We start from the raw sequence: 27426 nt of genomic DNA, 5'->3' as shown, positions 1-27426 counted from the left end.
GCAAATGTCTCAGGCTTTAACCTCTCAAACGACGCAGACACAACAAACCCTTGGCCTCTTAAATCACCGACAAGATCCCCTAGCTGAGTGGCGTAGGGCCACTGTTTAGCTCTTGACCTCACACCGGCTGACCACGGACGTGTTGGCAAAATGGCGCAAACCTCCCATTCCACGTACGTTAGTAACGTGGGCCGAGTCACCCAGCGAGTCAGGGCTGCATGCACTCTCCTGTGGCTACTACTAAGGCGAGTGTCACATAATTTCCCTCATGCCATATTACTCCAGGTTCCAAACATTTTCCAGTATGGCGTGGATTTATTTTCCTTTTCACCAAATGAGCCACCTGGCTATGCTCTTTGCATCAAAGGGTCGTAATTACTATCCTAGGAATATGCCCATGCTGTGGTTTTCTTTTTTTCTTTTTTTCATTTTTTTTAATGTTTATTTATTTTTGAGAGAGAGACAAGAGAGAGACAGAGCATGAGCGGGGGAGGGGCAGAGAGAGGGAGACACAGAATCCAAAGCAGGCTCCAGACTCCCAGCTGTCAGCACAGAGCGGGACACGGGGCTCGAACCCACGAACTGCGAGATCATGACCTGAGCTGAAGTCAGACGCTTAACTGACTGAGTCACCCAGGCGCTCTTTTTTTTTTTTTTAAGTTGGTTTATTTATTTTGAGAGAGAGTGTGAGCAGAGGAGGGGCAGAGAGAGAGAGGGAGAGAGAGAATCCCAAGAAGGCTCCACACTGTCAGCACAGAGCCTGATGCGGGGCTCGAACCCACAAACCCTGAGATCATGACCTGAGCTGAAATCGAGATTCAGATGCTTAACCAACTGAGCCACCCGGGTGCCCCTGCTGTGATTTTCTTAAATGCTAAGAAACACTGTGTTGACACACTGTCAACAATGTGTGGTGATTAGATGTTGCCCTATACCCCAAGGGTGTCTTCCATTCCATAGATCTCACCTACCTAAATCTCCCTGGTCATCTATACCCGTTCCCCAAGTCTACCTAGTGCCAACAGTGATGTTAAAGCATGATGGGGCCAACTGCATTAAACATACTTTATTATTCTTTTAAAGTAATCTCTATATCCAACGTGGAGCTCGAACTCACAACCCCAAGATCAAGAGTTGTCTGCTCCACCCACTGAGCCAGCCAGGTGCCCCAAACATACTTTAAATTTCTATAAACTGACGCATTAACACCCACAAAATGGGAACTAGGTGCTCCTAGGTAAACCTTGCCCTTCACCCCCACCCCAAGAATATCTTGAGACTTTAAATAGCTCCAGGCCATATGATCCGATAGTCACAGTGAACACGGGACCACTGTCAACAGAACCAGCCAATCCCAAGCCTGCTCACCCAGGCTTGCCCGTTCCTTCCCAGAAGCCACAACAAACTCTGTCCACGTCTCCGCTCCCAGGGAGTTCCAGCTTCCTCTCGGCCAGCCGCAAAGCCTCTCCTGGGTGTCCCGAGTGGCACATTGTTCTCCTCCGGAACCGTGGGTAAGAAATGACCTTCAAACTCTCTCTGGGTCTCGGTCTGGGTCTTTGATTTCTGTGGAATCAGGATTTACGAGTTAAGGGGTATTATGAAACTAGTTTCAGTGATTGCTGCCGGACTGCTTTCAAGTTCAGCTTCACAGACCTGAACTCAACGGATGAGATCCCTTTCTTCTCCACGCTCCGACCCGTGATAGATAGTAGGACACATGTACGTTTTTGCCCCTCAGGTGGCTGTGAGCTGAGCTCTCTCCTACTCTGATTAGCTGTGCCCTGACTGCCAGAGAACATCACCTCTCCGTGTGCACATTTGGCTTAGTGTCCTGTGCACGGCCTCCTTGTCACCTCACTCAAATTTTTTATTTGTCTTTCTCTGGTCAACTTCTAAGAGCTCCCTTAGGTTATAAATATCAGCTCCCTTCCATCCAGTTGATGAATATTTTCCGAATTTATCATTTACCTATTAAACTCTGATGATAGGGAATTTTGCCATGCACAGTTTTAATGTTTGTATTTTCAAATACATCTATTTTTTCTTTCATAGCATTTGATTCTCTGGTCTATTTAACAAGGTCTTCTCTTGTACAAGATTGTGACTTGGAGTTTCTTGTAAGTATTTTTCCTCTCCTTTTTTATTCTGTATATCATTTATGTGCCTAGAATTTATTTTTATACATGGCGTGAGAAGGGAAATCCAATCCTATTTTCTTTGAGTTCCATAGGCATTTCTTTTAGCATCATTAAATAATTTAAATAATTAAATAATTTAGCATTAAATAATTCATTATTCTCCTCTGAATTATATGACTCAATTAATCATATCTTAAATTCTCTTAAATCATCTCTTAAATAAAAACTAATTCTGGGGGCGCCTGGGTGGCGCAGTCGGTTAAGCGTCCGACATCAGCCAGGTCACGATCTCGCGGTCCGTGAGTTCGAGCCCCGCGTCAGGCTCTGGGCTGATGGCTCAGAGTCTGGAGCCTGTTTCCGATTCTGTGTCTCCCTCTCTCTCTGCCCCTCCCCCGTTCATGCTCTGTCTCTCTCTGTCCCAAAAATAAATAAAAAACGGTGAAAAAAAAATTAAAAAAAAAAAACAACTAATTCTGGATTTTCTATTCTGTTCCACAAGGATTTTTGTGTAACCTTATACCGATACAATTTTTAAAGATAATCCTGGCTTTATAATAAGTTCTGAAGTCCAGTCAGAAAAGTGTCCATCACTGATACTTTCCATGAATTTTCTCTCTGGCATTAAGTTTTTAATCCATACTTGAAAAATTTGTGTCTAATTTTTAAAAATTGGACTTTTAGGGGAATTTGAATTTTAATTGTTTGGGCGTATATATATGATTTTATGAGAATTTACATTTTAATAAACTGTCCAAAAATTTTGCATACATTTTCACTTGCACAGATAGTATTGTAGGCCTTCAGTGATGTTTGATAGTGTTTTCCCCTGTAGAAGTGCCATCACTCTTGTTAAATTTGTTCCTAAGTATTTTGAAGTTGTAATGATTGGAAACACAGGCAATAGTTTACTCATGTCCATCTTGTGGTACTTTGATGCAAATGTTATGTATTTGTCTTGTACCCAATGACAGAAGTCTTCAGTATATTCTAGTAATGCTTCTCCCCTAGAATCTCTGGTATTTTCTAGTCATGTGAACGTATCCAGTGTGTCACCAGATCTTTCCTTTTGTGTTATAACTGCATCCCTTATGACAGTTCATCAATTCAAAAGCATGCCTTTTTTCACAGTATAACACCTTTTTTAAAATTAAAAAAAAATTTTTTTTAATGTTTATTTATTTTAAAAAAAATTTTTTTTTCAACGTTTATTTATTTTTGGGACAGAGAGAGACAGAGCACGAATGGGGGAGGGGCAGAGAGACAGGGAGACACAGAATCGGAAACAGGCTCCAGGCTCCGAGCCATCAGCCCAGAGCCTGACGCGGGGCTCGAACTCACGGACCACGAGATCGTGACCTGGCTGAAGTCGGACGCTTAACCGACTGCGCCACCCAGGCGCCCCGATGTTTATTTATTTTTAAGACAGAGACAGAGCACGAGCGCGAGAAGGGCAGAGAGAGAGAGGGAGACACAGAATCGGAAGCAGGCTCCAGGCTCTGAGCTGTCAGTGCAGAGCCCGACACGGGGCTCGAACCCACGAACCGTGAGATCATGACCTGAGCCGAAGTCAGACGCTTAACTGACTGAGCCACCCAGGCGCCCCAGTATAACACCTTTTTTTTATTATCAGATTTTAGTTAGATGGTTTTAGTCTTTTGCAATACAGAAAATCGCTCCTGTGTTTTGGTAAATTCACACTTCTTCTTTTAAAATAATTTGATTTATATATACGTTTCTTGTTTGTTGATAGAATTGATATGTAACCTTGTGTAAGTTTAGGGCGAAGAGTGTGATCATTTGACGCACATGTATGTTGCAAAGTGATTGCGACCGTGAGGTTACTTAATACCTGTGCCACTTCGCACAGTTACTTTGGGGGAAGGGGTGAGAACTTTTAAAATTTACCGGCTTAGCAGTTTGCAAGCGTGCAAGACAGTGCAATTAAGTAGAGTCAGCATGCTGCTTAGATCCCCAGAAGTTAACTCATTCTACAATGGTAAGTTTGTGCCCTTGGTCACCTTCACCCGTTTTCTCCTCCACGTAGCCGTGGCCTGGCAATCACCATCCTACTCTGTTTCTATACATTCGGCGTTTTTAAGATTCTGTAGACTATATCAGAAAGCTAAATGGGGAACATTTCAAATATTTATGTATCCTGTCATGAAGAAATAATAACCCTACTGCGTATTAACATGAAAAATACATTTTATGAAGAATAAAAGTATTTTGCAAAACAAAAATCAATTAGGGAGAAGAGTGATATTGTCTGATATTTTTGCCAAACGAAAGAGCAGCCTAACAGAAGCCAGCTAGAGTATCAAACCTGCTTCTGCCTTCAGTGTGGTGCAATACCCCACACCATACAGATCTCTGGAAAGCTCCTCACATGGATACATGTGAGGTAATGATAGTGTTGGGGTGCCTGGTGGCTCAGTCGGTTAAGTGTCTGACTTCAGCTCAGGTCATGATCTCGCGGTTCGTGGGTTCGCTCTGTGCTGACAGCTCAGAGCCTGGAGCCTGCTTCGGACTCTGTGTCACACTCCCTCTCTCTCTGCCATCTCTTCCCATCTCCTCTCGTGCTCTGTCTCTCTCTCTCAAAAATAAATAAACATTAAAAAAAAAAACTTGAGGAAAAAAAACACACCTGACTTCACACTCGATGCGGGAAGACTGAAAACTTTCCTCCTGAGATGGGGAGCAAGACAGGATGCCCCTTCCCACCACGCTAGTCAACGTTGTACCGGACGTTCTAGCTAGCCAGAGCCCGAAACGGAAACAAAGGGCATCCAAATTGGAAAGGCTGGGGTAGAACCATTCCCAGTCACAGAGGATGTGACCCCACATACAGCAAATCCCGAAGAGTTCTTAGGGAAACTCGTAAAGCTAACAACCGAATTCGGCAATGTTGCAAAGCGCAAGACCAACACAAACGATCAGTTGTGTTTCTACACGTCACTAGCGAACAATCCAAAAGCTAATTTTTGACAGGTACAGAGTCTTTGTTGGTGGTGACAAAAATGTTTCGCATTGTAGTGAGCGGTGGAGGTTGAACAACCCCGTGAATCGATTTAATGCCACTGGATTGTACACTTATCCGTGGTCGAAATGGTAAACATTACGTTACGCAGATTTCACCACAACTAAAAAATATTAATCTACAGGGAGATAGCTGGAGATATTATGATAATGTCTACTGATTTTATGGAGCAGAGGTCCACGAACTGTGGCTGGCGGGCACAGCTCACTGCTTGTGTATGTACGTCCCACAAGCTAAAAATAGCTTAGCCGTTTTTTAGTGGCTGAAAAATCCAAAAGACAAATAATAATTCCAAGTGCAGGACACTTGAAATTAATGCGAATTCCAACTTTCAGTATTCAGAAGTCAAATGTTCTGGAGCCAAAAATTAGCCCAAATTGCTGGATTTGGATGACTGATTTATTCCTAGTCAGGGCCCTGATGTGGTTACTTCTCCAAGAATGATTCAAGTCCAAGCCACGGATCACCAAATTGACCTCTCTTTTTATGATAAAACTTAACTTTCTACACAGTTTAAAAAACACCCATGCCTTTGCCTTCTTCATAGGTTTTAGTATTTTTGCATGAATTGACATGCCCTTTTGAGGTTCCATTTATCGGTGTTGTGGGATCCATAGTATTTAATTGCCTCTCCTAAGGCTATTAAGCTTTTCTTGTACTTGAGGAATTTGACCGAGCACTGGAGCACTGACCCTTCACCTGCGTGGCCACTCGTGGATCCATTGTTCCCGTGCTTGGCATACTTCCTGCCGATACACCTCCACTCTCCTTCCTCCTGGTGCGCTTTCAGAACTGCTGGGCTCTCTTTCCTGCTTGCAAAAACAGAGAAGTAACAGTTCAGGTCGCTGTATAACCTGCCATGGATACAAAAGAAGAGGAAATAGTCATATACATTCACCGCCCCTCACTTATTAAAATCAGCGACAAACTATACGTATTTTATTTCTCTTCATCCTATTTCACTATTATTATGAACTCACGGCTCTTTCGTAGAATCAACTTCTTCCAAATAACAACGTCAATATTTTTTCACCTTCCAACTGTCGCGAGCGGTCTGGCAGGATTCCCTCAGTGGACGCCTTTGTCTTTCCAGCATTGTTGCTGCCAGCCATGGTAAACCTTGATCTTTGACAACAACACTGTATTCAGTTCTGTGCTGCATTTTCCTGATCCAAGACACAAATAGCCATTCTCCAAGAAGGCAGATTTCTTCCAGGAGGAATCAGAGTCAGGGAGTCAACTCTGGTCATTGGTATTGCCCATGAAAATTGGTGGTAGAAAGAGGTGCTACTGAATCCTATTTGCCTCACTTAGAAAGGCAGAACCGGAAACAGGATTTTAAACATACGAGCTCACCTTACTTTTCCAACTCAATGTATTTGTTTCTTAGAGTGTGAGGTATCGTCAGCCACTAATATCTTCTACTATGTCGACAGTTACTTTATTAAAGAAGCTGGTTGGGGCGCCCCGGCTGGCTCAGCAGAGGGAGCGTGTGACTCTTGATCTTGGGGCTGTGAGTTCGAGCCCCAATGTTGGCTGCAGAGATTACTTTAAAAAAATAAATTAAATTTTTTTTTAAAGCATGGTTAAAGGAAATGAACACAAAATGGAAAAATCAGCAGGCAAATCGAAACTTGGGTTTGAAGACTTGAGACTCAGCACCAAGGGGAATCACAGGCACCAAGTCAAGGCTGTAGTCAGGATTGAAGTCCAGAAAATACCAACAGATGTTTCACAGTTAAACGATGCCTGACACGGCCTATGCAGCAAAGGGGAGTGTGCCAGTAGCTGAGCCGGCTGTGTGCAAGTTCAAAGGTCTTGGAAGAATTTCTATACCCAGCAAGGCAGGGATGGAGCAGTTCTAGACAGGGGGCCAAGCAAGATGAGAAGTCGAAGCGAAAGGTCAAGAGAAGTCTGAATAGAGGAGGACAGGACGGGGCAGGGTGAAAAGGCACGTCAGGGCTCTAAATCTGTGCAGGCTGGGCACCAGAGAGGAATTTCATTGTGATCACAATTATGCAATAAAATCTACAAATCCAGGAATTTGTTTTATTAAAAAGATGTTTTTTTTTAATTTTTTTTAACGTTTATTTATTTTTGAGACAGAGAGAGACAGAGCATGAACGGGGGAGGGTCAGAGAGAGGGAGACACCGAATCTGAAACAGGCTCCAGGCTCTGAGCGGTCAGCACAGAGCCTGACGTGGGGCTCGAACTCACGGACCGCAAGATCATGACCTGAGCCAAAGTCAGCCGCTTAACCGACTGAGCCACCCAGGTGCCCCTAAAAAGATGTTTTTAATGTTCATTTATATTTGAGAGACAGAGACAGAGCACGAGTGGGGGAGGGGCAGAGAGACAGGGAGACCCAGAATCCGAAGCAGGCTCCAGGCTCCGAGCTGTGAGCACAGAGCCCGATGCGGGGCTTGAACTCACAGACCACGAGACCATGACCTGAGCCGCAGTCAGATGCTTAACCGACTGAGCCACCAAGGCACCTGAATCCAGGGAATTTTAAAATAAATTTTAATCTGTTTCTTCAAAGAGAATACATTTTCATTTAGGAATCTTAAAAATTGCCTACTACAGAATAGACCACAAAAATCACAGTAAAATCACAAAGATCACAGCAACAGTCATCATTTTGGAGCTTCATACGGCACTTACTCATTGTTTATGGAATTAAAACTTTATTCACCATCTTCGTGCTTGATATGTTTGCGTAATATAACAGTTTAATCAGAGTGGTGAAAATGGCATTTCATTTTTGTGTATTTTTTTTTTTGTCGCAGAAGCATAATTTTTGTGGAGTTATAATTGACATATAACGTAATGTGTTTCCAACGTGCAGCTTGGTGATTTGGTATTCGTATAGACTTTGAAATGGTGACACGGTTACGTCTAGTTAGCAGACATTTCATGCACATCTTCCCTGTATTAACTGAGGCTGAATATACTTACGGGTAATTTAGTGCCTTTTTTGAGACGGGAGGGGAAGGAGATGTTTTAATGTGCCCGAATTAGGCGTGAGAGGAAAGGGAAAGAGTAAAATGAGGCAGAATCCAGAAATTAATCTCACAGCCTTAGTCAGCGTCTCTTAATGAAATCTACTCTAATTATTATGGATAAGACATGATAGACTATTGACAGCCTGATCATTTGCTTAGGAAGTTTTCAGTGAAGTATCACAATACTGTCACTGATGAGTGAGCTAGGAATTTTCATGCTCTGGTGATCAGAGGGTAAACATTGATGGGGCAAAGCCTTTTGAGAAAGTGACTTGGAAACGTCAGAGCAGAGCCTATATATATATATATATATATACACACACACACATATATAATTTTAATACTTAATAATTTTCCATATCATAAAACATGAATAAAAATCATTATACACATATTTGTAAAACTACTATTTAGGTGGTCTGGGTGCTTTCTGTTGCTACACATACAAGGCAGATAATGCCTAGATTTCAATTGTTGTTTTAGTTTATCAATTCAAACTTAGAAACAAAGGTAGGCACAGGGTTAAAGTTTCATTAAATAGTTTAAGAACAAAATTAATCACAGGAGGCTGTACGGCTCAGTCGGTTAAGTGTCTGACTTCAGCTCAGGTCATGATCTCACGGTATGTGAGTTCGAGCCCCGCATCGGGCTCTCTGCTGTCAGAGCAGAGGCCGCCTCATATCCTCTGTTTCCCTCTCTCTGCCCCTCCCCTGCTCATGTGTGTGTGCGCTCTCTCTCTCTCTTGCTCTCTTTCAAATAAGTAAATAAACATTTTAAAAAGAACAAAATTAACCAAAGATTAATCATTCTGAGACCGTGATAGAATAATACAAATGCATCGGGGTTGTCAAATTCAACTCAAAATGGATTAAAGACTTAAATGTAAGACCGTAACTTTAAAACTCTGGGGTAAAACATAGGAGAAAATCTTAATGACATTGACCATGGTATCTTGAATAAGACACCAAAAGTCCAGGCAATAAGACCAAAAATAAACAAGTGGGGCCACATCAAACCAAAAAGCTTGTGCACAGCAAAGGAAACCATCCACAGAGTGAAAAGGATTCTTTGGATTGGAAGAAAATATTTGCAAACCCTGTATTTGATAAGAAGTTCATCTCCAAAATATATAAGGAATTCCTACAACGCGTTAGCAAGGAAAACTAATGACCAGTTCAAAAGTGGGCAAGGACTCGAGTAGACATTCCTCCAGAGAAGATCTACAAATGACCAAGAGGTTTATGAACAGATGTTTATGAACATCACTCATCACTCAGGGAAATGCAGACCAAAACCACACTATCACCTCATACCTGTCAGGATGGCTATTGACAAACAATAATGCGTAACAAGTGTTGGAGAAGATGCTGAGAAACCGGAGTTGTCACGAATTGGAGTGTAAATAGTACGGCCATTTTGGAAAACGCTTGGTGGTTTCTCAGAACATTAAACACAGGTTTGTTCTATGACTCAGTAATTCCACGCCTACGTACATACCCAAGAGAATTGTAAACGTATGTCCCCACAAAAACTTGTGCAGGAATGTTTACAGAAGGATTATTCATGGTAGGCGAAAAGTGGGAAAAGCCAAACGTTTGTCAACTGAAGAAGGGATAACCCACACGTGGTACACCCATACAAAGGGATGTGATTTAGCCACAACAAGGAAGGAAACACCAAAACACGATACAACATGGATTGGCCTCGAAAACAATGGGCTAAGTGAAAGAAAGCAGTCACGAAGGCCACGTGGTGTATGTACATAAGATTTCCAGGATAGGCAAATCTGTCGAGGCAGAAAGTGTTTGCCGGCAGTTGAAAGGAGCGAGGAATGGGGTGTTGTTTTTAGGAGGATGGTGTTTAGTGGAGGACGATGAAAATGCTCTGAAATTGTGTACTGGTAACAACTCCATGAGTAGACTAAAACCTGCTGAAGCAGATGAATTCGAGGGGGTGATTTTATGGTATGTGACTTCTATCTCATTAAAGCTGTTAAAAAATAACAATTACGCTATTGTCTTCGCTCTGCAGATTTCTTTTAATAAAAAGCCAGAAGAGTGGAAAGGGATGAGCTCAGTGAAACTCTGCTCTGTAAAGCTGAACGATGGGTTCTTCATGCCCATGCTGGGATTTGGCACCTCTGCTCCTAATAAGGTAGTCACTGTGGCCTCGGAGACAGAGGGGCGGCGGACGTGGGTCCTTATCAGAACCAGAACTGGGGAAATGCAGGCGGGCCTCATTTTATTTGTTCGTAAGATGCTTCTCTCCAGGTTAGGTTATTTAGTGCATGAAGTCAGTGATTTTCAAATTTTCATCAGCATGAAAACACTGAGGTTCTTGTTAAAAATGCAGATTTGGAGGCCGTACCTACAAAGGCTCCGAATGAGTAGATCTGGGATAGGGCTCAAAAATCCACATTTCTAATGAGCTACCGAGTGACTCTGACGCTGCTTGTTCGACATTCACACGTGGCATACTGCTATATCAAGGGGCAGGGGAGCGTGCCATCTGTCAGCCACGCAGGGGTGGGTGAGGCCATTTGTGGTACTCTCACCGGCTGTCCAGCTGTAGCCATTCACCATCTGTTGCAATGAATGAAACCCAGGTATCATGATCACCACATGTCGGAGACTTGATGGCAAGCTTGCTTGTGATGAAGTTTCTCTGTAACGTCTGCTGTCCAAGCGGTCCCTGTCCACCAACACGCGTAGACTATCTAGAGAAATCTTGGCCGCTGAATGTTCTGGAGAGAGTCAAGATTAAAGTTAGAGAGAGTGCTGGTGGTCTGGAGGGGAAATAGTCTGGTAGAGGCCAAGTTGTTAATACTATTCCCTGGGGGCACTTGGAAATTCTCTGTTTGGAACCCTGAACTCCATGTGTGTTTCTCATTTGAACATTTCCAACTTACAAGAGCACATCTTCAGTGGTTCCTAGTGGAGGAGCTTATAATTGTTTAAGGAAAGTTGTAGGATCGACTCCCCAACACGAGAGCCACATGGTGGGTAATGCTGAGGACTTCAGCAAGGGCACTGTCACCAAGGGTTGCTTTTACTTGGACTCTTGGCTCTTAAATCCGGGGTACCAATTAACTCATCAGGAATTACAGATTAAAAAATATACCCAGGAGACATTTTAAGTGAGGTAGAAGCAGGCGATGGTGAGGGGAAATTATGGAGAAGGTCTAAAGTCCAGCCTGGTGGGCCAGCAGAACAGTAGGCAGCTAAAAATAAAATAACCAAGTTGTGAAAGGGCAAAAGTCACGTGCGGACCAACTTAGCAACCACCACAGCAAAACCAATTATGAGACATTTTGCATAAAAAAAATAGTTGATTTTCTTTTACATTTCTGCTCCTCCTCAAATATTGCTTGAAGCGTTCCTCCAAGTTTACATCGGTAAATCATTAATTTATGCTGTGTAAAGTCACACCTTCACTGCATTGACAGATAGCTCTGAGCATTAGACTTTTGGATTGCAACCGGTTTAACGGTCTCTCACAGAGTGAATTAACTTGGGACCGTCAACCGATAGATTGTGTAAATCCACACATGATGTAAATCCAGGGGCAGGAGGGTTAAACCCAGTGACGAGCTAGGCCAGCTCATGGATTCACAAGATCTGATGGTGAGCACCTTTTCCTAATATTCATGGCTTGAAGTCAGCCATGGTGGGAGTATTTACACCATAGATCGTTAAACATCTACCAATGGGTATAAGTCAACATTCAGCTCTGTCACCTCTAGCTTTTAGCCCTTAGAAAAACAATAGGTTCTGCTAAATAGCTCCACTGGTGGGATTGGCCATCTGTTCCTGAATCAAGTAGGTCTTTGTCTTTCTATGGTCTTCTAGGTTGCTAAGAGTGAGGTGGAAGAGGCTGTCATGAAAGCAATCGATGTAGGCTACCGCCATTTTGACTCCGCTTACTTGTATCTAAATGAAGAAGAGATTGGGAGGGCCATCCAGAAGAAGATCGCTGATGGCTCTGTGAAGAGAGAGGACGTATTCTACACTTCAAAGGTTCTGTGTATAGTTCCCTACGTATCTGTGAAAAGCTCACTCTCAGAAGAGTTTCTCGGTGAAGTTCTCCTCTTATTGGTTAAATTTTCATTCCCACAGACCTTGCACTGTAAGAAGGTATATGCTGAAGGTGGGGTACATGATGGCAAGGGATGTGGGTTCCAACTTCTTCGAGCCTTAGGCCTCATATCTCAACCTATGGCATGGTCAATAGACATCCCATGTCTCTTTCCTATGAAGTGGGAAGATAATACCACAGAACTGCTATGAGGATGAAATTAACGTTTGTAAAAATACTTAGATTTTTTTTTTTAACTTTGGAGCCATTTTCTCTTACTATTTTTCATTTCTACTGATAGTATAGCTGAAACAAATAAAAGAACTTACGGATTTAAGTCAGACTGGAAAGGAATCCAAGAAGAATTTTCTCCAGTGGTGTTCATGGAGCTGACTACTACTAGAACCAGATATTTAAATATGAGGCGAAGTGACCCATGAAGAGAGAGTTGAGGTCCATACAAGTGAATTCTAGGCAGGAAGGGAATTTCTTCCTTCTTGCTCCACGGTATGAAGCTCTCTGAACGACTGTGTTAGATGTGGTATCACTATTGCTCTCTTGTCTGTTTATCTCCCTTCCATAGGGAGGGAGCCTTAGCAATTTTGATGGATTTTCCTTAGATTTTTACTTCCTAAAATAAGCTGACTAAAGTACCCTCCCCCCCAAATTCCTATAGGTCCTACTTTTCTTTGGAACACTTCATATGTGTTTGAACACATTCAAAATGCAATTTCCTGAATCACAACTGCTTGAGGTTCTTGTTTAAAATGTAATTTCCCAGGGGCGCCTGGGTGGCTCAGTCAGTTGAGCATCCAGCTCTTGGTTTCGGCTCAGGTCACGAGCTCATGGTAGATGAGTTTGAGTCCCATGTCGGGCTCTGCACTGACAGTGTGGAGCCTGCTTGAGATTCTGTCTCTCCCCCTCTCTCTACCCCTCCCCTGCTTGTGTGCACTCTCTCTCTCTCAAAACAAACTCGGGAAAAAAAATGCAATTTCCCAGCCAAAATCTCCAGATATTGTGATGTAATATGTTGGAGGTAGAACCCAGGAATGTGTTTCATAATTCCTTTACATTCTGAAGTTTGAGACCCCTGTGTTGGGCCATATTTTTCCTTTCCTACATCGTTGTCTTAATTCAGTATGAAACAGAAGCTATGAGGAAAAAGAAGTTAGGAGCTAAGCAGGATGGTTCGTCACTTCCCAATGACCACAAGTGTCACTTCCCAACGACTGCAAGTGGATTTGTAGTTGCTGCTCATTTTCCCTTTCATTAATTTCTTCTAGAGATTCTTTTTTTTTTTTAAGCTGTATAAAATAGTTTTTATATGGTTCCCCCTTAGGCTAAAACCAGGCAGCAAGCCCCTGGTTACATAGACCATATTAAAATTAAACAATTATATTTTATTGAAGAGGAGTTAAAATCAAGCATTTTTGTTATTGAAGCATAGTTGACATACAAGGTTCTGTTAGTTCCAGACGCACAACATGGTGTGACGAGTCTGTACATTACACAGCGCTCGCCACGATAAGTGTGGTCACCATACAGCGTCATTGACAACATCCCTCATTTGTCATGACTTCCTTATTTTATGACTAGAAATTTGTACTTCTTGATCCCCTTCACTTAGTTCACCCCTCCCCTTACTCTCTTCCCTTCTGGGAACAACCAGTTTTTCCTCTATATTTATGAATCTGTTTCTGTTTTTTGTTTGTTCTTTCGTTTGCTTGGTTTTTTAGATTTCACATATAAATGAAGTCGTCTGGCATTTTTCTTTCTCTGATTCATTTCACTTAGCATAATACATTCTAGTCACAAATGGCAAGATTCCATTCTTTTTTATGGCTGAGTAATATTCCACTCTTTATATGTACAAATGTATATATCACACCTTTTTTATCCATTCATTTACCTATAGATATTTGTATTATTTCTGTATCTTCGTTATTATAAATAATGCCGCAATAAATATAGGGGTGCATATGTCTTTTTGAATTAGTGTTTTCATATTCTTTGAGTAAATTCCCAAAAGTGGAATTATAGTTGTGGATCATATGGTATTTCTGCTTTTAATTTTTTGAGGAACCTACCTCCGTACTGGTTTCCACAGTGGCTGCACCAGTTTACATTCCCATCAACAATGCCCCAGGGTTCCCTTTCCTCCACATCCTTGTGAACACTTGTCATTCTAGTCTTTCTGATACTAGCCATTCTGACAGGTGTGAGGTGATACCTCATTGTGGTTTTGATTTGCATTTTCCTGATGATGAGTGATGCTGAGCATCTTTTCATGTGTCTGTTGGCCATCTGTACATCTTATTTGGTAAAATGTCCATTCAGGTTCTCTGCCATTTTTAATCAGATTATTTTGTGTTTTCGGTGTTGAGTTGAATAAGTTCTTCATGTAGTTTTTGATAGAAACTCCTTGTCAGATTTATCACTTGCAAATGCCTTCTCCCCTTTGTGTAGGTTGCTTTTTTGTTTTGTTGATGGTTTTCTTTGCTGTGAAAAAGCTTTTTATTTTGATGCAGCCCCAATAGTTTATCTTTGCTTTTGTTTCTCTTGCCTCAGGAGACCTATCCACAAATATATTGTGAAGGCCAATGTCCAAGAGGTCACTGCCTGTGTCTTCTTTTAGGAGTTTTATGGTTGCAGGTCTCACATTTAGGTCTTTAACCATTGCGAGTTTATTTTTCTGTGTGTATGATGAAAGACAGTGATCCAGTTTCATTCTGCTAATGTTGCTGTCCAGTTTTCCCAACATCATTCGTCTTTTTCCCATTGCATATTCTTGCCTCCTTTGTTGTAGGTTAATTGACCATATACGCATGGATTTGTTTCTGAGCTCTCTATTCTGTTCTGTTGACCTGTGCATCTGTTTTTGTGCCAGTGCTGATCACTTTGATTACCACAGCTTTGTAGTATACCTTGAAGTCTGGGATTATGGTGCCTCCAGTTTTGTTTTTCTTTCTCAAGGTCGCTTTGGCTATTCAGGATCTTCTCTGGTTCCATTACACACTTTAGGATTGTTTGTTCTAGGTATGCAAAAATATATGCTATTTGTATTTTGATAAGGGTCGCATTCAATCTGCGGACTGCTTTGAGTAGTAGGGACATTTTAACAATATTTGCTCTTCCAGTCCACGAGCATGGGGTAGCTTTCCACTTGTTTGTGCCATCTTTAATTTCTTTCATCAATGTCTTCCAATGTTCAGAACACAAGTCTTTTACCTCCATGGTTACATTTATTCCTAGGGATTTTATTGTTTTTGGTGCAATCGTAAATGGGATTGTTTTCTTAATTTCTTTTCCCACTACTTCCTTATTAGTGTATAGAAATGCAACATATTTCTGTATATTAATCTTGTATCCTGCCACCGTACAGAATTCTGAATTTATTAGTTCTGATAGTTTTTTGGTGGAGTCTTTATATACTGTCATCTGTAAATAGTGACAGTTGCGCACCTTATTAATTTCTCCTAAAGATTCTGAAAGAAAGAATCTCATACCTTCCCCTTCAACCGTTGCAGGTGTGGGGAACCTTTTTACGTCCAGAATTGGTTCGAACCAGCTTGGAAATATCGCTGAGGAAACTTCAGTTGAACTATGTGGATCTTTATCTTATACGTATCCCAGTACTTTTGAAGGTTAGCGAAAGTTCTTTTACTTTAATCATCAACGTAAAAATTAATAGCTGAATACAAGAGAGGATATAGTTTGTAAAAATGAGGAAAAAACATACATAATACTTTCAGCTTCCCCCCCCGTTTTTTTCTGCCACAAAAGTCCCATCTCAGCCCCAGAGTGTAAGAGTTCACTGGCTTTCAATATCTTTGCTTCGATCTTGTAAATGCGTTGTCTGTATTTTCAAGACCCCACAGTCCTGGGGGCACCTGGGTGACTCAGTTGGTTAAGCGTCTGAGCGACTTCGGCTCAGGTCATGATCTCACGGTTCGGGGTTCGAGCCCTGCGTCTGACTCTGTGCTGACAGCTCAGTGCCTGGAGCCTGTTTCAGATTCTGTGTCTCTCTCTCTCTCTGCCCCTCCCCCACTCATGCTCTGTTTCCCTCTGCCTCAAAAATAAACATTAAAAAAAATTTTTTTTTAATAAAAAAAAAAAAGACCCCATGGTCCTGAATGTCCACCTCATACCCACTCATGTCTGGGGAGTGTCCCGATATGGAGACCAGCTGAGGTATAGGAAATTTAATGATGAAACTCAACCCTCCAGATGCTCACGAGTCGCTCTACTGTGTGACCACCTCCAGGTGTAAAGCAGGGGTAAGAGCAGCTTATCTCACGAGAATCCAAGGCCAAGGTGCCTGTTGAGCCGTGGCATCACTGTAGCCTCTCTCTAGGATGGGGTCTTGGGTGTCCCAAGTTGCTTGGCTGAGGCCAAACACAGCTTTGTACAACCTCTCTTTCTTCCCTGTGTCCCAGCCTGGGGAAGAGCTCTTCCCAAAGGACGAACACGGAGAACTCATTTTCGACACAGTGGATCTCTGTGCCACGTGGGAGTTGAGTACGGCTCTGAATAGCTACGTCTCTGACGTCGGGGGAGAGAGGCTGGACAGGGGATTCAGGAAACGTGGACCTCGTCCAATTCCGCCCCCAGGTAGACTTGGGTGAGTCCCCGGATGTCCCTCTGCCTCCGTTTCACATCTCCCGCATTTCATAGTTCAGCAAGTGCTTACCGAGTGCCTGTGGTGTACTCAGTACTGAGTGTGTTTAAGTGCTCAGGCCGCACTGGTGAACAAACCAAGGTTTCCAGCCCCACGGACTGGCAGGTGCTACGGCAGCGTGGGGGGATGTAGGAGAAAATAAAGCCGACGAGGGAGCTGAGAACGCCAGGGCAGGCCTGGGACACAGAGGGACAACAAAAGCAGAGTGGGCAGGGCAGGCCTCGCTGCCAAGGTAACACTGGGCAAAGCTTTGCAAGAAGCGAGGGAACCGACTGTGTAGCATCCGGAGGAAGAGCGATGCGGGCGTAAAGAAGGCCGAGGCCAAGTTTTGAAGGCGGGAGAGAACCTGTCACGTTCAAGAACAGCAACGAGGCACGTGTGACGGGAACAGAGGGCACTTGGTGACCCTCATGGGGAAGGGGGTCGAAGAGAAAACAGGGAGCCACAGTCGGGGGGACAGTCTGGCCCCTTCCTGCCTCCCATGCTGCACAGGCTCCACTTCCTGTGCGCCTGGCCCTCGCTGTGACTTTGCTCGAGTTTTTCTAGGTGTCCGGCCAAAAACCGCGCCGGCCCCTTGAGCTGGGTCCTGCACCCCTTGCCTTCTTATCTTCCTGCGGCTTCTTGCCCTTTTTCTCCTCTTATTTTATTTTTCATTCTCCTCCTACCCGGTTAATCCCTGTCTCGTTTGTTGACATCCGTAGCTTTCAAGGCTTCCTCTGTCCTGTGTCATATTCTCTCCCATCCCGAGCCCCCTCTCTCGGCACCATCCCTGTTTCCGTGCTTCCCCAGCCAGCTGCAGGGATCACTCCTCACAGCCCCTTCCTCCCCAGGCCACGGAGAAGTGTAAGGATTCAGGGCTGGCCAAGTCCATCGGGGCGTCCAACTTCAACCGCAAGCAGCTGGAGAGGATCCTGGACAAGCCCGGCCTCAGGTACAAGCCCGCGTGCAACCAGGTGAGCCCCGTGGACCCGCCCCTCCCCCCCCAACTCTACCCCTCCTCTTGTGTCATTTCAACGAGGTCACCAGCGGCACTGCCCTCTCCTGAAGGGAACAGAGTTGCATTGCAAGTTGTTGAAGACAGTCCCCAAGGCCAAGTCACTTTGTGAAAAAACACCCGAGGCTCAGGTTGGAGTATAATCTCCTAGGTGGGTAATGGGGGTGGGTCCTAGAAATGTGCAGCTAACAAAGTCTGGATCTTTCTCATCTCTGGTCAGTAAAGTTGGAGCCCTCCTGTGGAAAAGAAAACAGGTAATTCTTTTGAGTTCTGTGTCATGAGATAACCACTGAGCCCTGATGGTACAAAATCAGCCCCCGACAATGTGAATACATTCACAACATTGAACTTAGAAATGCTCAAAATAGTAAATTTATTTAAAAAATGATAAATTTGGGACGCCTGGGTGGCTCAGTCGGTTAAGCGTCCGACTTCAGCTCAGGTCACGATCTCGCGGTCCGTGAGTTCGAGCCCCGCGTCGGGCTCTGGGCTGATGGCTCAGAGCCTGGAGCCTGCTTCCGATTCTGTGTCTCCCTCTCTCTCTGCCCCTCCCCTGTTCATGTTCTGTCTCTCTCTGTCTCAAAAATAAATAAAACGTTAAAAAAAATTTTTTTAATAATAAAAAATAATAAATAAATAAAAAATGATAAATTTAGGGGTGCCTGGGTAGCTCAGTTAAATCATCTGACTCTTGATTTTGGCTCAGGTCACGATCTCATGGTTCGTGAGTTCAAGCCCCGCATCGGACTCTGCACTGACAGTGTGGAGCCTGCTTGGGATTTTCTTTCTCTCTTTCTCTCTCTCTCAAAATACATAAATAAACTTTAAAAAAAAAAGATAAACCCACTTTAATAAGCCACGCATTGGGGCGCCTGGGTGGCTCAGTTGGCTAAGCGTCCGACTTCGGCTCAGGTCATGATCTCGCGGTTCGTGCGTTCGAGCCCCGCGTCAGGCTCTGTGCTGACAGCTCAGAGCCTGGAGCCTATTTCAGATTCTGTGTCTCCCTCCCTCTCTCTGACCCTCCCCCGTTCATGCTCTGTCTCTCTCTGTCTCAAAAGTAAATAAACGTTAAAAAAATTAAAAAAAAAAGCCATGCATAAACTTCCTGATCTTGGAGAATTATGGAAGAAATTGTGAGCATGGAAGTGAGTGGCCACACTTCTGTCCTCGGGAGGGTCCACATTCACCCTGGCTTTATCTTCTCTCCTTCTAAACTTCTTACATGAAGGCTGACAGAGAGTGACAGCCAATCCATGTATTAAATATTAGTGAGGCTTGTTTTTTCTCTTATTTGTAGATGAAGAATACAAATAAGAATTATGAAAAGTTGTATTTTGTGTCCCTTGGGAGGTTTACCTCCACCTTGGGGATCGTCAGTCTAGAGAAAGTAAAGAAACTGGTTTTGCCTGGGGTCATGGTGAAGAATTAAGGAAGAAGCTGTACGTTGCCCTGGGTTCTACAGAGCGAACGGACCACGGCCAAGCTTAGACTGATTGGCTGGTGGGAAGTTTACGTGGGCCTGAGAAGCTTGAACAGAGGACAGTTCATCGTGATCCGAGGGGTGATCTGAGTGGATGGCAGTTCAGGTCAGGTGGCTTGGTCTTGTTCCCCGAATACAATAAATCACCCTTCCTCCCCGTCCGTGTTCATGCCCGAGACAACCGTGACACAGACAGGTCATTTGCACGTGATGGCTGAACCAGCCCCAGGAAGCCAGCACCGGGCCCTTCCTGCACACGGTGCTGGGGAATACAGTTCAAGTGGGGCCGAAGTCAGGCTGCTTGCTTCTCTTCAATCCCTGCTCATTCTTTTTTTTTTTTTTATTAATTTTTTTAACCTTTATTTGAGACAGGGAGAGGCAGAGCATGAATGGGGGAGGGTCAGAGAGAGAGGGAGACACAGAATCGGAAACAGGCTCCAGGCTCCGAGCTGTCAGCACAGAGCCCGACGCGGGGCTTGAACTCATGGACTGCGAGATCGTGACCTGAGCCGAAGTCGGACGCTCAACCGACTGAGCCACCCAGGTGCCCCAATCCCTGCTCACTCTTATTGAGTCACCAGAGTCAGAGCAGAGGCAGCGAGAAAGGCATGTGGCAAAAAGTGCGTGTGCACACTCGCAGTTTGGGGTCTGGCCCGAAAGGAGCTCGGGAGTTGTTGCTTGTGTCCTTATAATAAGAAGAGCTGAATAAACCAAGAACGAGCAACTCTTTTCAGATCCATCAGAGAGTTGAGGTCACAGAGCCAGCTGCCGGCCAGAAAACTGGAGAGACAGATAGGCTGATACAGAGAATCGCGGTTTGCCAGGAACGAAAAGGCCGCCAGGGTCACTATGGGGCAGGAAGATGTGGAACAGCAGCTCCGGAGTTGCTGGAGCCTCAGCGTCAAGTCTGAGAGCTAACATCTCCAGGGGGCTCCTCAATGGGCCTGTCCCCAGGCTCTCCTGAGTTTTACCTCCAGAAGCCCTACCAGGTTTTCGCACTGAACACTAGAGAAAAATCCAGTAGCCATCTTGAAAAATAGTCAAGACATTCCGTTTTCTTCAGGCCCCCCCTGCAACGGACACCATGACGCTAGAGCCTGCCCACCCAGGGTTTTACGTGAGCCTAACCCATGTCATGGAAGGGGAAATAGCCAAGGCCAGCCCGAGAATCAACAAATTGAGCTGGGCTGGCCCCTAGCCCACCCATCCCGTGGCCGGGGTGACCGTCTTGACCCACATACGTCTGGGTGTCCAGGTCCCCTACACAGAAAGGACGATGACTGTACCCCTGATTATCTTTTATGGCACAGAAGCCCCTCTCGCCGGTAGCGTGTGCGGGTCACAACACTAGTAACAGCTTCTGACTAGTCACAATGAGCAACGTATTTCCGCTCGATGATCAAAGGCCCAGAAGCCCCCGAGCCCTGTACACATGGTACAAGACTGGGCTTGGGGAAGGGAACGGGTGCAGTGACGTAGAGCAGGGCCGGTGTTTGAAGGCTCCACGGGTCAAGCAGAGACATCACAACACACTGTGGTGAGAAAGATGAACGCGCTCTGGTTTCTGAAGCTGAAGACTGACCTCACGGAAAGTCAGTCACACGTGAAGGATGAGTGGCTGGTTTCCAGACGTGGCAGCTGTGAAGGGAAGAGGTCAGGGTAAGGGACTGAGAACGAAGAACGAAGAAAGGCAGGGGCTGCTTCTCGTTGGACAGGGCGACGCGCGAGGGGGAGCCAAGGCCAGCCCCGTGGTCTCCTGTCCGAGAGACTGAGCGCGTCTGTTGACCTCCTGATCTGACTTGTCTGTCATGAGCACCAAGCCCGTTTCTCAGTACTGCTCTGCTGTCCGTGGGCGGTAATTGGAGGGCAAGTCTCTGTCAGTTCCCCTGGCCCAGCTGTGGGTGACGGTCGTGTGTTCCCCGTGTTGCTGGCCCGCCCGGATATGTTTGCTGTCATGCAATACAGCACTTTATGTTCCTGGAATCCAACCCTTCTGCTTGCTTTCTGCAGGTGGAGTGTCACCCTTACCTCAACCAGAGCAAACTGCTGGAGTTCTGCAAGTCCCAGGACATCGTCTTGACTGCGTACGCGGCCTTGGGGTCCAACTCAGGGAAGGAATGGTAATGACCTCTCTGCACTTATTCTAATCACGGACACTGTCCCTTCTGGAGTCATCGCTCAACCTTCTGGGGCAGATGAGCGGTAGACGGCAGGAATAGTCTGTCTTTGCAAACCCTTTCACTAGCCTGCTTTGTAGGGACTCGCTAAGACAGTGTTAAATAATAAAATCACTGATTAGAACGTTCACCCAGTTCAAAAGCTTTGGGCTTAGAGAGTGGCAAAGGGAGCCCGGGCCACGATCCGAACACTTGATAGTTGAGGGACGTGAGACAAGTAAGAGCTTCTGTGAGTTTGGGTTTTTGTATCTCTTGAAGAGGAGTATAAAAATGCTCCTCTGAGCACTTGACGAAGCAGATAATTAGTTGAAAGCATTATTGAAATAGCAACTTCTTAGAAAACAGGTGGTTTATTTATTATAATGGAGATTATCGGGTCTTAGTTGGGACAAAAATTTTGCCCTCTTGGCTTATCCAGTCTTACCGAATTTCTCAGAAACGTGTAAAAAATGAGCAAATACCTGAGAGTCCCTTTCTGCCTGCCTCTCTCTGGCCCTTCTTCTTTGGATTGGCCAAAAGAAGCAAAAACAGATGTTGAGACAGCCAGAGGGTAATCGGGCGGATTTTCAGAGGATGGAACCCACCCAGCCGTCCCACGTAAGATGGGCATACAGCCTCGGACACATTGCACCTCTGCCTCCCTTCCAGGCTGAGCAAGAACAACCCAGTTCTCCTGGAGGATCCAGTGCTCAGTGCCATTGCTGCAAGGCACAGGCGAACCCCAGCCCAGGTGGCCCTGCGCTACCAGCTGCAGCGGGGGGTGGTGGCCCTGGCCAAGAGCTTCAATGAGGAGAGAATGCGGGAGAACTTCCAGGTACACGGGAGGGCTGTGGGCGGCAGGGGACTGATGGAGGCACCTCGTCTCCCTCTGGTCTGGGTCATCGGCGAGGCACCCAAGGTATATTTGGGCCAAGCTCACCTCCTTGCCTACGCTATGCACGCGAGTGCGGTGTCTAACTATCCCCCCCCTCCGTCTGCTGCAGGGAGGGAACGAGGAAGTGGGAAAGAAACCCAGAAGGTCAGCTTTGGGTCTCAGTCCTGTTTTTTCGCCCAACAGTATGGCCTTGATTTCTTCAGCTGCAGAATGAAGGAGCTAGATGAGATGGGATTTAGGCTTGAAAAGGTGTAGGATTCCTTTGCTGCGGCCACAGTCACCCACCCAGAGCCCCCGAGGGTGATCTCAGTTCAAACAGCCAAGGGGACGCACTCCTGACTCTCGTTTGGAACGAGCCCCCGGGTTCATGAAAACCGTCTCGTAAAACCTACGTACATTCCTACGTAAATGTGTGTCTGGGTTGGGGGAGGGAGGAGAAGGGGACAGTAATTGCTGCAGGGAAACTGAGTCAGTCTCCTCACCTTTCTGACAGGTTCGGGATTTCCAGTTGACACCAGACGACATGGAAAGTCTAGACAGTCTAAACAGGAACATTCGCTATTTTGTAGATCCTTTGGAAGTAGCTCCTTTTGTCTCCGTAGACCCTGGGGAGCAGGACGGAGAAGAAGTCCAGTTATTCCAATCCACAAAGGGGTTGCCTCTTCTCGGAGGCAAGCGGCTGGGAAACACTGTCTCTTCCAGCCCTTCCGTCCCCCTTTCCCTTGGGACTCTAATGTCCTGTGTCCCGACCCTGCTTGCGTTCCAGCGTCAACCGATGTGATGGCGTCCTTTGCGGGCACCCTCGACTAATGCCTCTCTCCCTCTGCCTTACTCATCGGTCTACATGAAACCTGGTTAAATCCCACTGTCTGCCTCCATCGTCAGTTTTTCCCTCCCCACGAAGTTATTCCTAGAGGTACTCAAACCTGCTCTCGTCTTTAAAAACACAAAAACCTCCCTTTGAGCCGACTTCACTCTACATCCCGTTTCTCCTTTCACACGGAAACTTCCTGAAGAAGGCTGTCCTCGCTTCCTCTAGCTTCTCTCTTCCCCCACTCTTCTGAACCCACGCCAACCAGACATCTGCTGTCCACTTTGCCAAAACTCTTCTCGCCCAGGTCAGCCACGACCTCGTCTTGTTTTAGCGGGAGGAACACTCTTTCCTAGAAACACACTCCTGGCTTGCTTTCTGCACAGCCGATCTGATTTCCCCTCGTCTCCCTGGCCATGTCCCTTGTCGTGTTCTTTGCAGGTTCCTCCGCAGCAGCTCGACCTCTTAACTTTGGGGTGACCAAGGGCGCCATCCTTGGACCCCTTCTCTTTTCCGCCTGCACCCACATCCTCAGTGGTTTAATCTAGTCTCGTGCTTTAAACACATCTAAATATACACTCCCCCAAATTATACCCGACCCCGACCTGAGCCCTGGACCAACGTTTGCATATCCCTTTATCCAACGACACTTGGGTGTGTGACGGGCATCTCAAAACCTGTCGTGTCTACACTGAGCTCCCAGTGGCAACTGCTCGCAGGTGCCCCCACCACATGCACCACAAACATGCTCACACCGAGGTCTTCCGGCTCAGGTAGGCAACTGGCTGCCGTCTGTTCTTCCGGCCTCTGTACCCGACGTCCATGCCCAGCAGCCAGAGTGACGGGCACCCCTCTTCTTGACATCCGGTAGCCTATTGCACTCAGGGAGAAGGCCACCTTCCTTACAGCACCCGCAAGGGCCAGCAGGACGCTGCCTCCCTGGCCGTCTGCCTCCACGTCCTTCTGCTGTGCCCCGCTGACCCCACGCAGCCCGGTGGCCTCCTGGCCGTCCCTCTCATACACTTGTGCCGGGGACCGTTCTCTCTCTGCCTGCGACACTCTTCCTCCCGCTCCTTCACCACGCTCACGTCCGCACTCAGGGCTCACTGCCGTGACACCTTCTCTGTCACCCTTCCTAAAAACGCAACCCTTTCTCTCCGCTCTGCGTTTTTGTGTTGGTAGTCCTCATTAGCATGCCATCCAGGTTCTTGATTTACCTTGCTTATTTTCTGTTTACCTCGATTGAAATGCTAGATTCCCAGGGTGGGATTTTTAAAATTCTGTCTCCCTGAGTGATAAACACTGGTTGAATGAATGATATCGTAAAACGATGGAGAGGGAAGGGTAAGGGAGGGTGGAGACCCAGGCAGTCATGCTTAGTGATATCAGCAATTTTAATCAATATCGATGGTGATTTAGCACTTTATGGCTCAAAATTTTATATATATATATATGTGTATATATATGTATATACACACACACACATATATATATATATATAGAGAGAGAGAGAGAGAGAGAGAAAGAGAGAGGGAGGGAGTTTACCTACCTCTCAAAATTATATTTAAATTTTTTTTTTCAACGTTTGTTTATTTTTGGGACAGAGAGAGACAGAGCATGAACAGGGGAGGGGCAGAGAGAGAGGGAGACACAGAATCAGAAACAGGCTCTAGGCTCTGAGCCATCAGCCCAGAGCCTGACGCGGGGCTCGAACTCACGGACCGCGAGATCGTGACCTGGCTGAAGTCGGACGCTTAACCGACTGCGCCACCCAGGCGCCCCTCAAAATTATATTTATATATATACAGAGAGAGGGAGAGGGAGTTTACCTACCTCTCAAAATTATGTATATATATATATATATATATATATATATATGAGAAGAGGAGTTTACCTACCTTGCTACAATGGAAGTCCCCTGATGAACTGACTTATATCATAATCACCGTATCCATCCCTAGTTCTAATATATAATTTCCCACCAAGTAGAGGCACAGATGAAATATTTCCAAGTGCTTAAAAGAAATGCAACAAGTGGTATTCTTATTACCTTCCTCATCATCACCATGAAATATTTGTTAATTTTATATATTAAACCAGACTGGCATTGTTTTCAAAGAAGCAGAATGCGGGGTCCCTGGTGGCTTAGTGGGCTAAGCGTCCAACTCTTGATTTCGGCTCAGGTCGTGATCTCAAGACTCATGAGTTTGAGCCCCACATCGGGCTCCGTGCTGACAGCACGGAGCCTGCTTGGGATTCTCCCTCTCTCTCTGCCCTTCTCCTGCTCGCACTCTCTCTGCGCCCAAAAGAAATAAACTTTTTTTTTTAAAGGGGCAGAATTCATCTCTGCCCTCTTGGGAGTTTACAATATCAACACAAATAGCTTAGCTCCTTAAGGTGTAGAATAATAGAGTACCTGAAAAAGAAGGCAACATATTGGTTTATTTTTATAGTGTGCTCATGAGCATGGAAGTGTATTTTCTACAGTGTGTTCATTACAGTGTCATGCGATAGTATGCGGTTATTAGCAAACCGGTTGGTTTTGTTCCCAAAAGAAAATTACGTTAATTTTCATCCTGAAGCCAATTTAAAAGAAACGTCTCTTTACCCAGCACAGAAACAGTTCCTTAACTAAGACTCTCCCTTTACCTTTTAGATTTAGCCGTCATCCGGATTTCCCATTTTCTGATGAGTGTTAACAGCCATGTCTGTGCTCCCTCCAGAGTTCTTTGATTTGGTTCAATCTTTGGCGAACACCAGGCACTTGGTTTATCCCCTGTTGCTGCCTCGTCAACCACAGTGTGACTCTGCAGGTTAGGAAATGAAAGTCTCTAAACCAGTCTTTTCCCTCCAAAGTAAATGAGAACACGTTTCAAACAACCTAACCTATCAATGCCCTGACTTTTTAGTCTGTTTTGCTGTTTCCTGTGTCACTGAGGTTAAAATGCTGATATGCACTGAAGTGATCACAAGGAAAATATAAAGCCCTAAAAAACAACAACAACAACAACAACAACAAAAACTAACCATTTAGTTATTTCCAAAGTCTAGCTTTTTACGTGTTCATAAGAATTTTTTTCTCTTTGGCTCTGAGAATTTACCACACTTATACAATTTTATCAGACCTTTTAAAGGGATCTAAAACTCAATTCACAGGTAATATAAAAACTGTCATATTTCCACAAAAAAATTAGTCATAATGCCACAAACAAGGAAAGTGTCAAGCTGAATGAAAAAGGATGACTGAGATCTGAAAATTATCTGATAAAGATTTTAAAGCCACCATTATAAACACTGTTCCAACGAGCAATGACAAACACACTTGGAGCTAGTGGAAAGATAGAAAGTTTCAATAAAGAAACAGAAGATATAAAGAATTACAAAATGGAAATTTTAGAGCTGAAAATTACAAGAATCAAAACAAGAAACTCAAAGGATAAACAGAGGGAGCGCCTGGGTGGTCCAGTTGGTTGAGTGTCCAACTCTTCCATTTCAGCTCAGGTCATGATCTCACGGTTTGTGGGCTCAAGCTCTGAGTCAGGCTCTTCGCCGACAGTGGGAAGCCTGCTTGGAATTCTCTCTCCCTCCCTCAAAAATAAACTTTAAGACAAAGACATTAAGGGACAGAGGAAATAATGTACTGGAAGATAAAACAATATAAATAACCCAACAGGAACAAGAGAGAGAAAGTCAGCTGGAAAAAACAAAACAAAACAACAGCCTTGTGGACCTTGAAGAAGAACAAAGTTCTAACATTGTGTCTTTGGAGTAGAAGGAATTTGGAGATGTTGGTAAAAGATACGACTTTTAAGTTATGAGGACCTGATGTTCGGCATGGTAATTACAGTTAATGATATTGGACTGTATAATTGATATTTGCTTAAAGACTAGATCGTGAGTGCTTTCACCAAAAAAAAAGGTGACCAGGGGCGCCTGGGTGGCTCAGTCGGTTGAATGTCCGACTTCAGCTCAGGTCATGATCTCGTGGTTCAAGCTCCGCGTCGGGCTCTGTGCTGACAGAGCTTGGAGCCTGCTTCCGATTCTGTGTGTGTGTGTGTCTCTCTCTCTCTGTCAAAAATAAACATTAAAAAAAATTAAAAAAAAAAAAAAGTGACCATCGGAGGTGATGGGTGTATTAACTAACCTGATCATGGGAG

General features: G+C 45.0%; 1 protein-coding gene across 2 annotated transcripts; it reads left to right on the top strand.

Moving 5' to 3' along the window:
• The first annotated feature begins 845 nt into the window (after positions 1 to 845).
• LOC122473163 (aldo-keto reductase family 1 member C1-like) lies at positions 846 to 26158 on the top strand. Of its 2 annotated transcripts, XM_043563353.1 has the most exons (11): positions 847 to 1511; positions 2053 to 2117; positions 10213 to 10335; positions 12030 to 12197; positions 15783 to 15899; positions 16692 to 16769; positions 17764 to 17886; positions 21418 to 21527; positions 22233 to 22398; positions 22952 to 23034; positions 25926 to 26158. In XM_043563353.1, exons 3-11 carry the CDS (start codon positions 10249 to 10251, stop codon positions 25966 to 25968), a joined length of 975 nt encoding a protein of 324 aa, XP_043419288.1. In that variant the 5' UTR covers positions 847 to 1511; positions 2053 to 2117; positions 10213 to 10248; the 3' UTR covers positions 25969 to 26158. The 2 variants fall into 2 exon arrangements, with proteins under 2 accessions (XP_043419289.1, XP_043419288.1); XM_043563354.1 differs by lacking the exon at positions 17764 to 17886 and having other exon boundaries at positions 846 to 1511; positions 22952 to 23035; positions 25927 to 26158.
• Positions 26159 to 27426: the final 1268 nt, after the last annotated feature.

Source organism: Prionailurus bengalensis, chromosome B4 (genome assembly GCF_016509475.1).
Source record: "Prionailurus bengalensis isolate Pbe53 chromosome B4, Fcat_Pben_1.1_paternal_pri, whole genome shotgun sequence".
In the NCBI taxonomy this organism is placed as follows: domain Eukaryota; kingdom Metazoa; phylum Chordata; class Mammalia; order Carnivora; family Felidae; genus Prionailurus; species Prionailurus bengalensis.
The sequence above is the reverse complement of the archived record's forward strand: the minus strand, read 5'-3'. Positions and strand labels throughout refer to the sequence as shown.

Excerpts from the sequence above, each read along its gene's own strand:
- LOC122473163 (XM_043563353.1), top strand. The coding sequence starts at position 10,249 with ATGAGCTCAGTGAAACTCTGCTCTGTAAAGCTGAACGATGGGTTCTTC. Across the intron at positions 15,900-16,691 it reads GTATCCCAGTACTTTTGAAG|CCTGGGGAAGAGCTCTTCCC; the intron begins GTTAGCGAAAGT and ends CCTGTGTCCCAG. Across the intron at positions 21,528-22,232 it reads TCCAACTCAGGGAAGGAATG|GCTGAGCAAGAACAACCCAG; the intron begins GTAATGACCTCT and ends CCTCCCTTCCAG.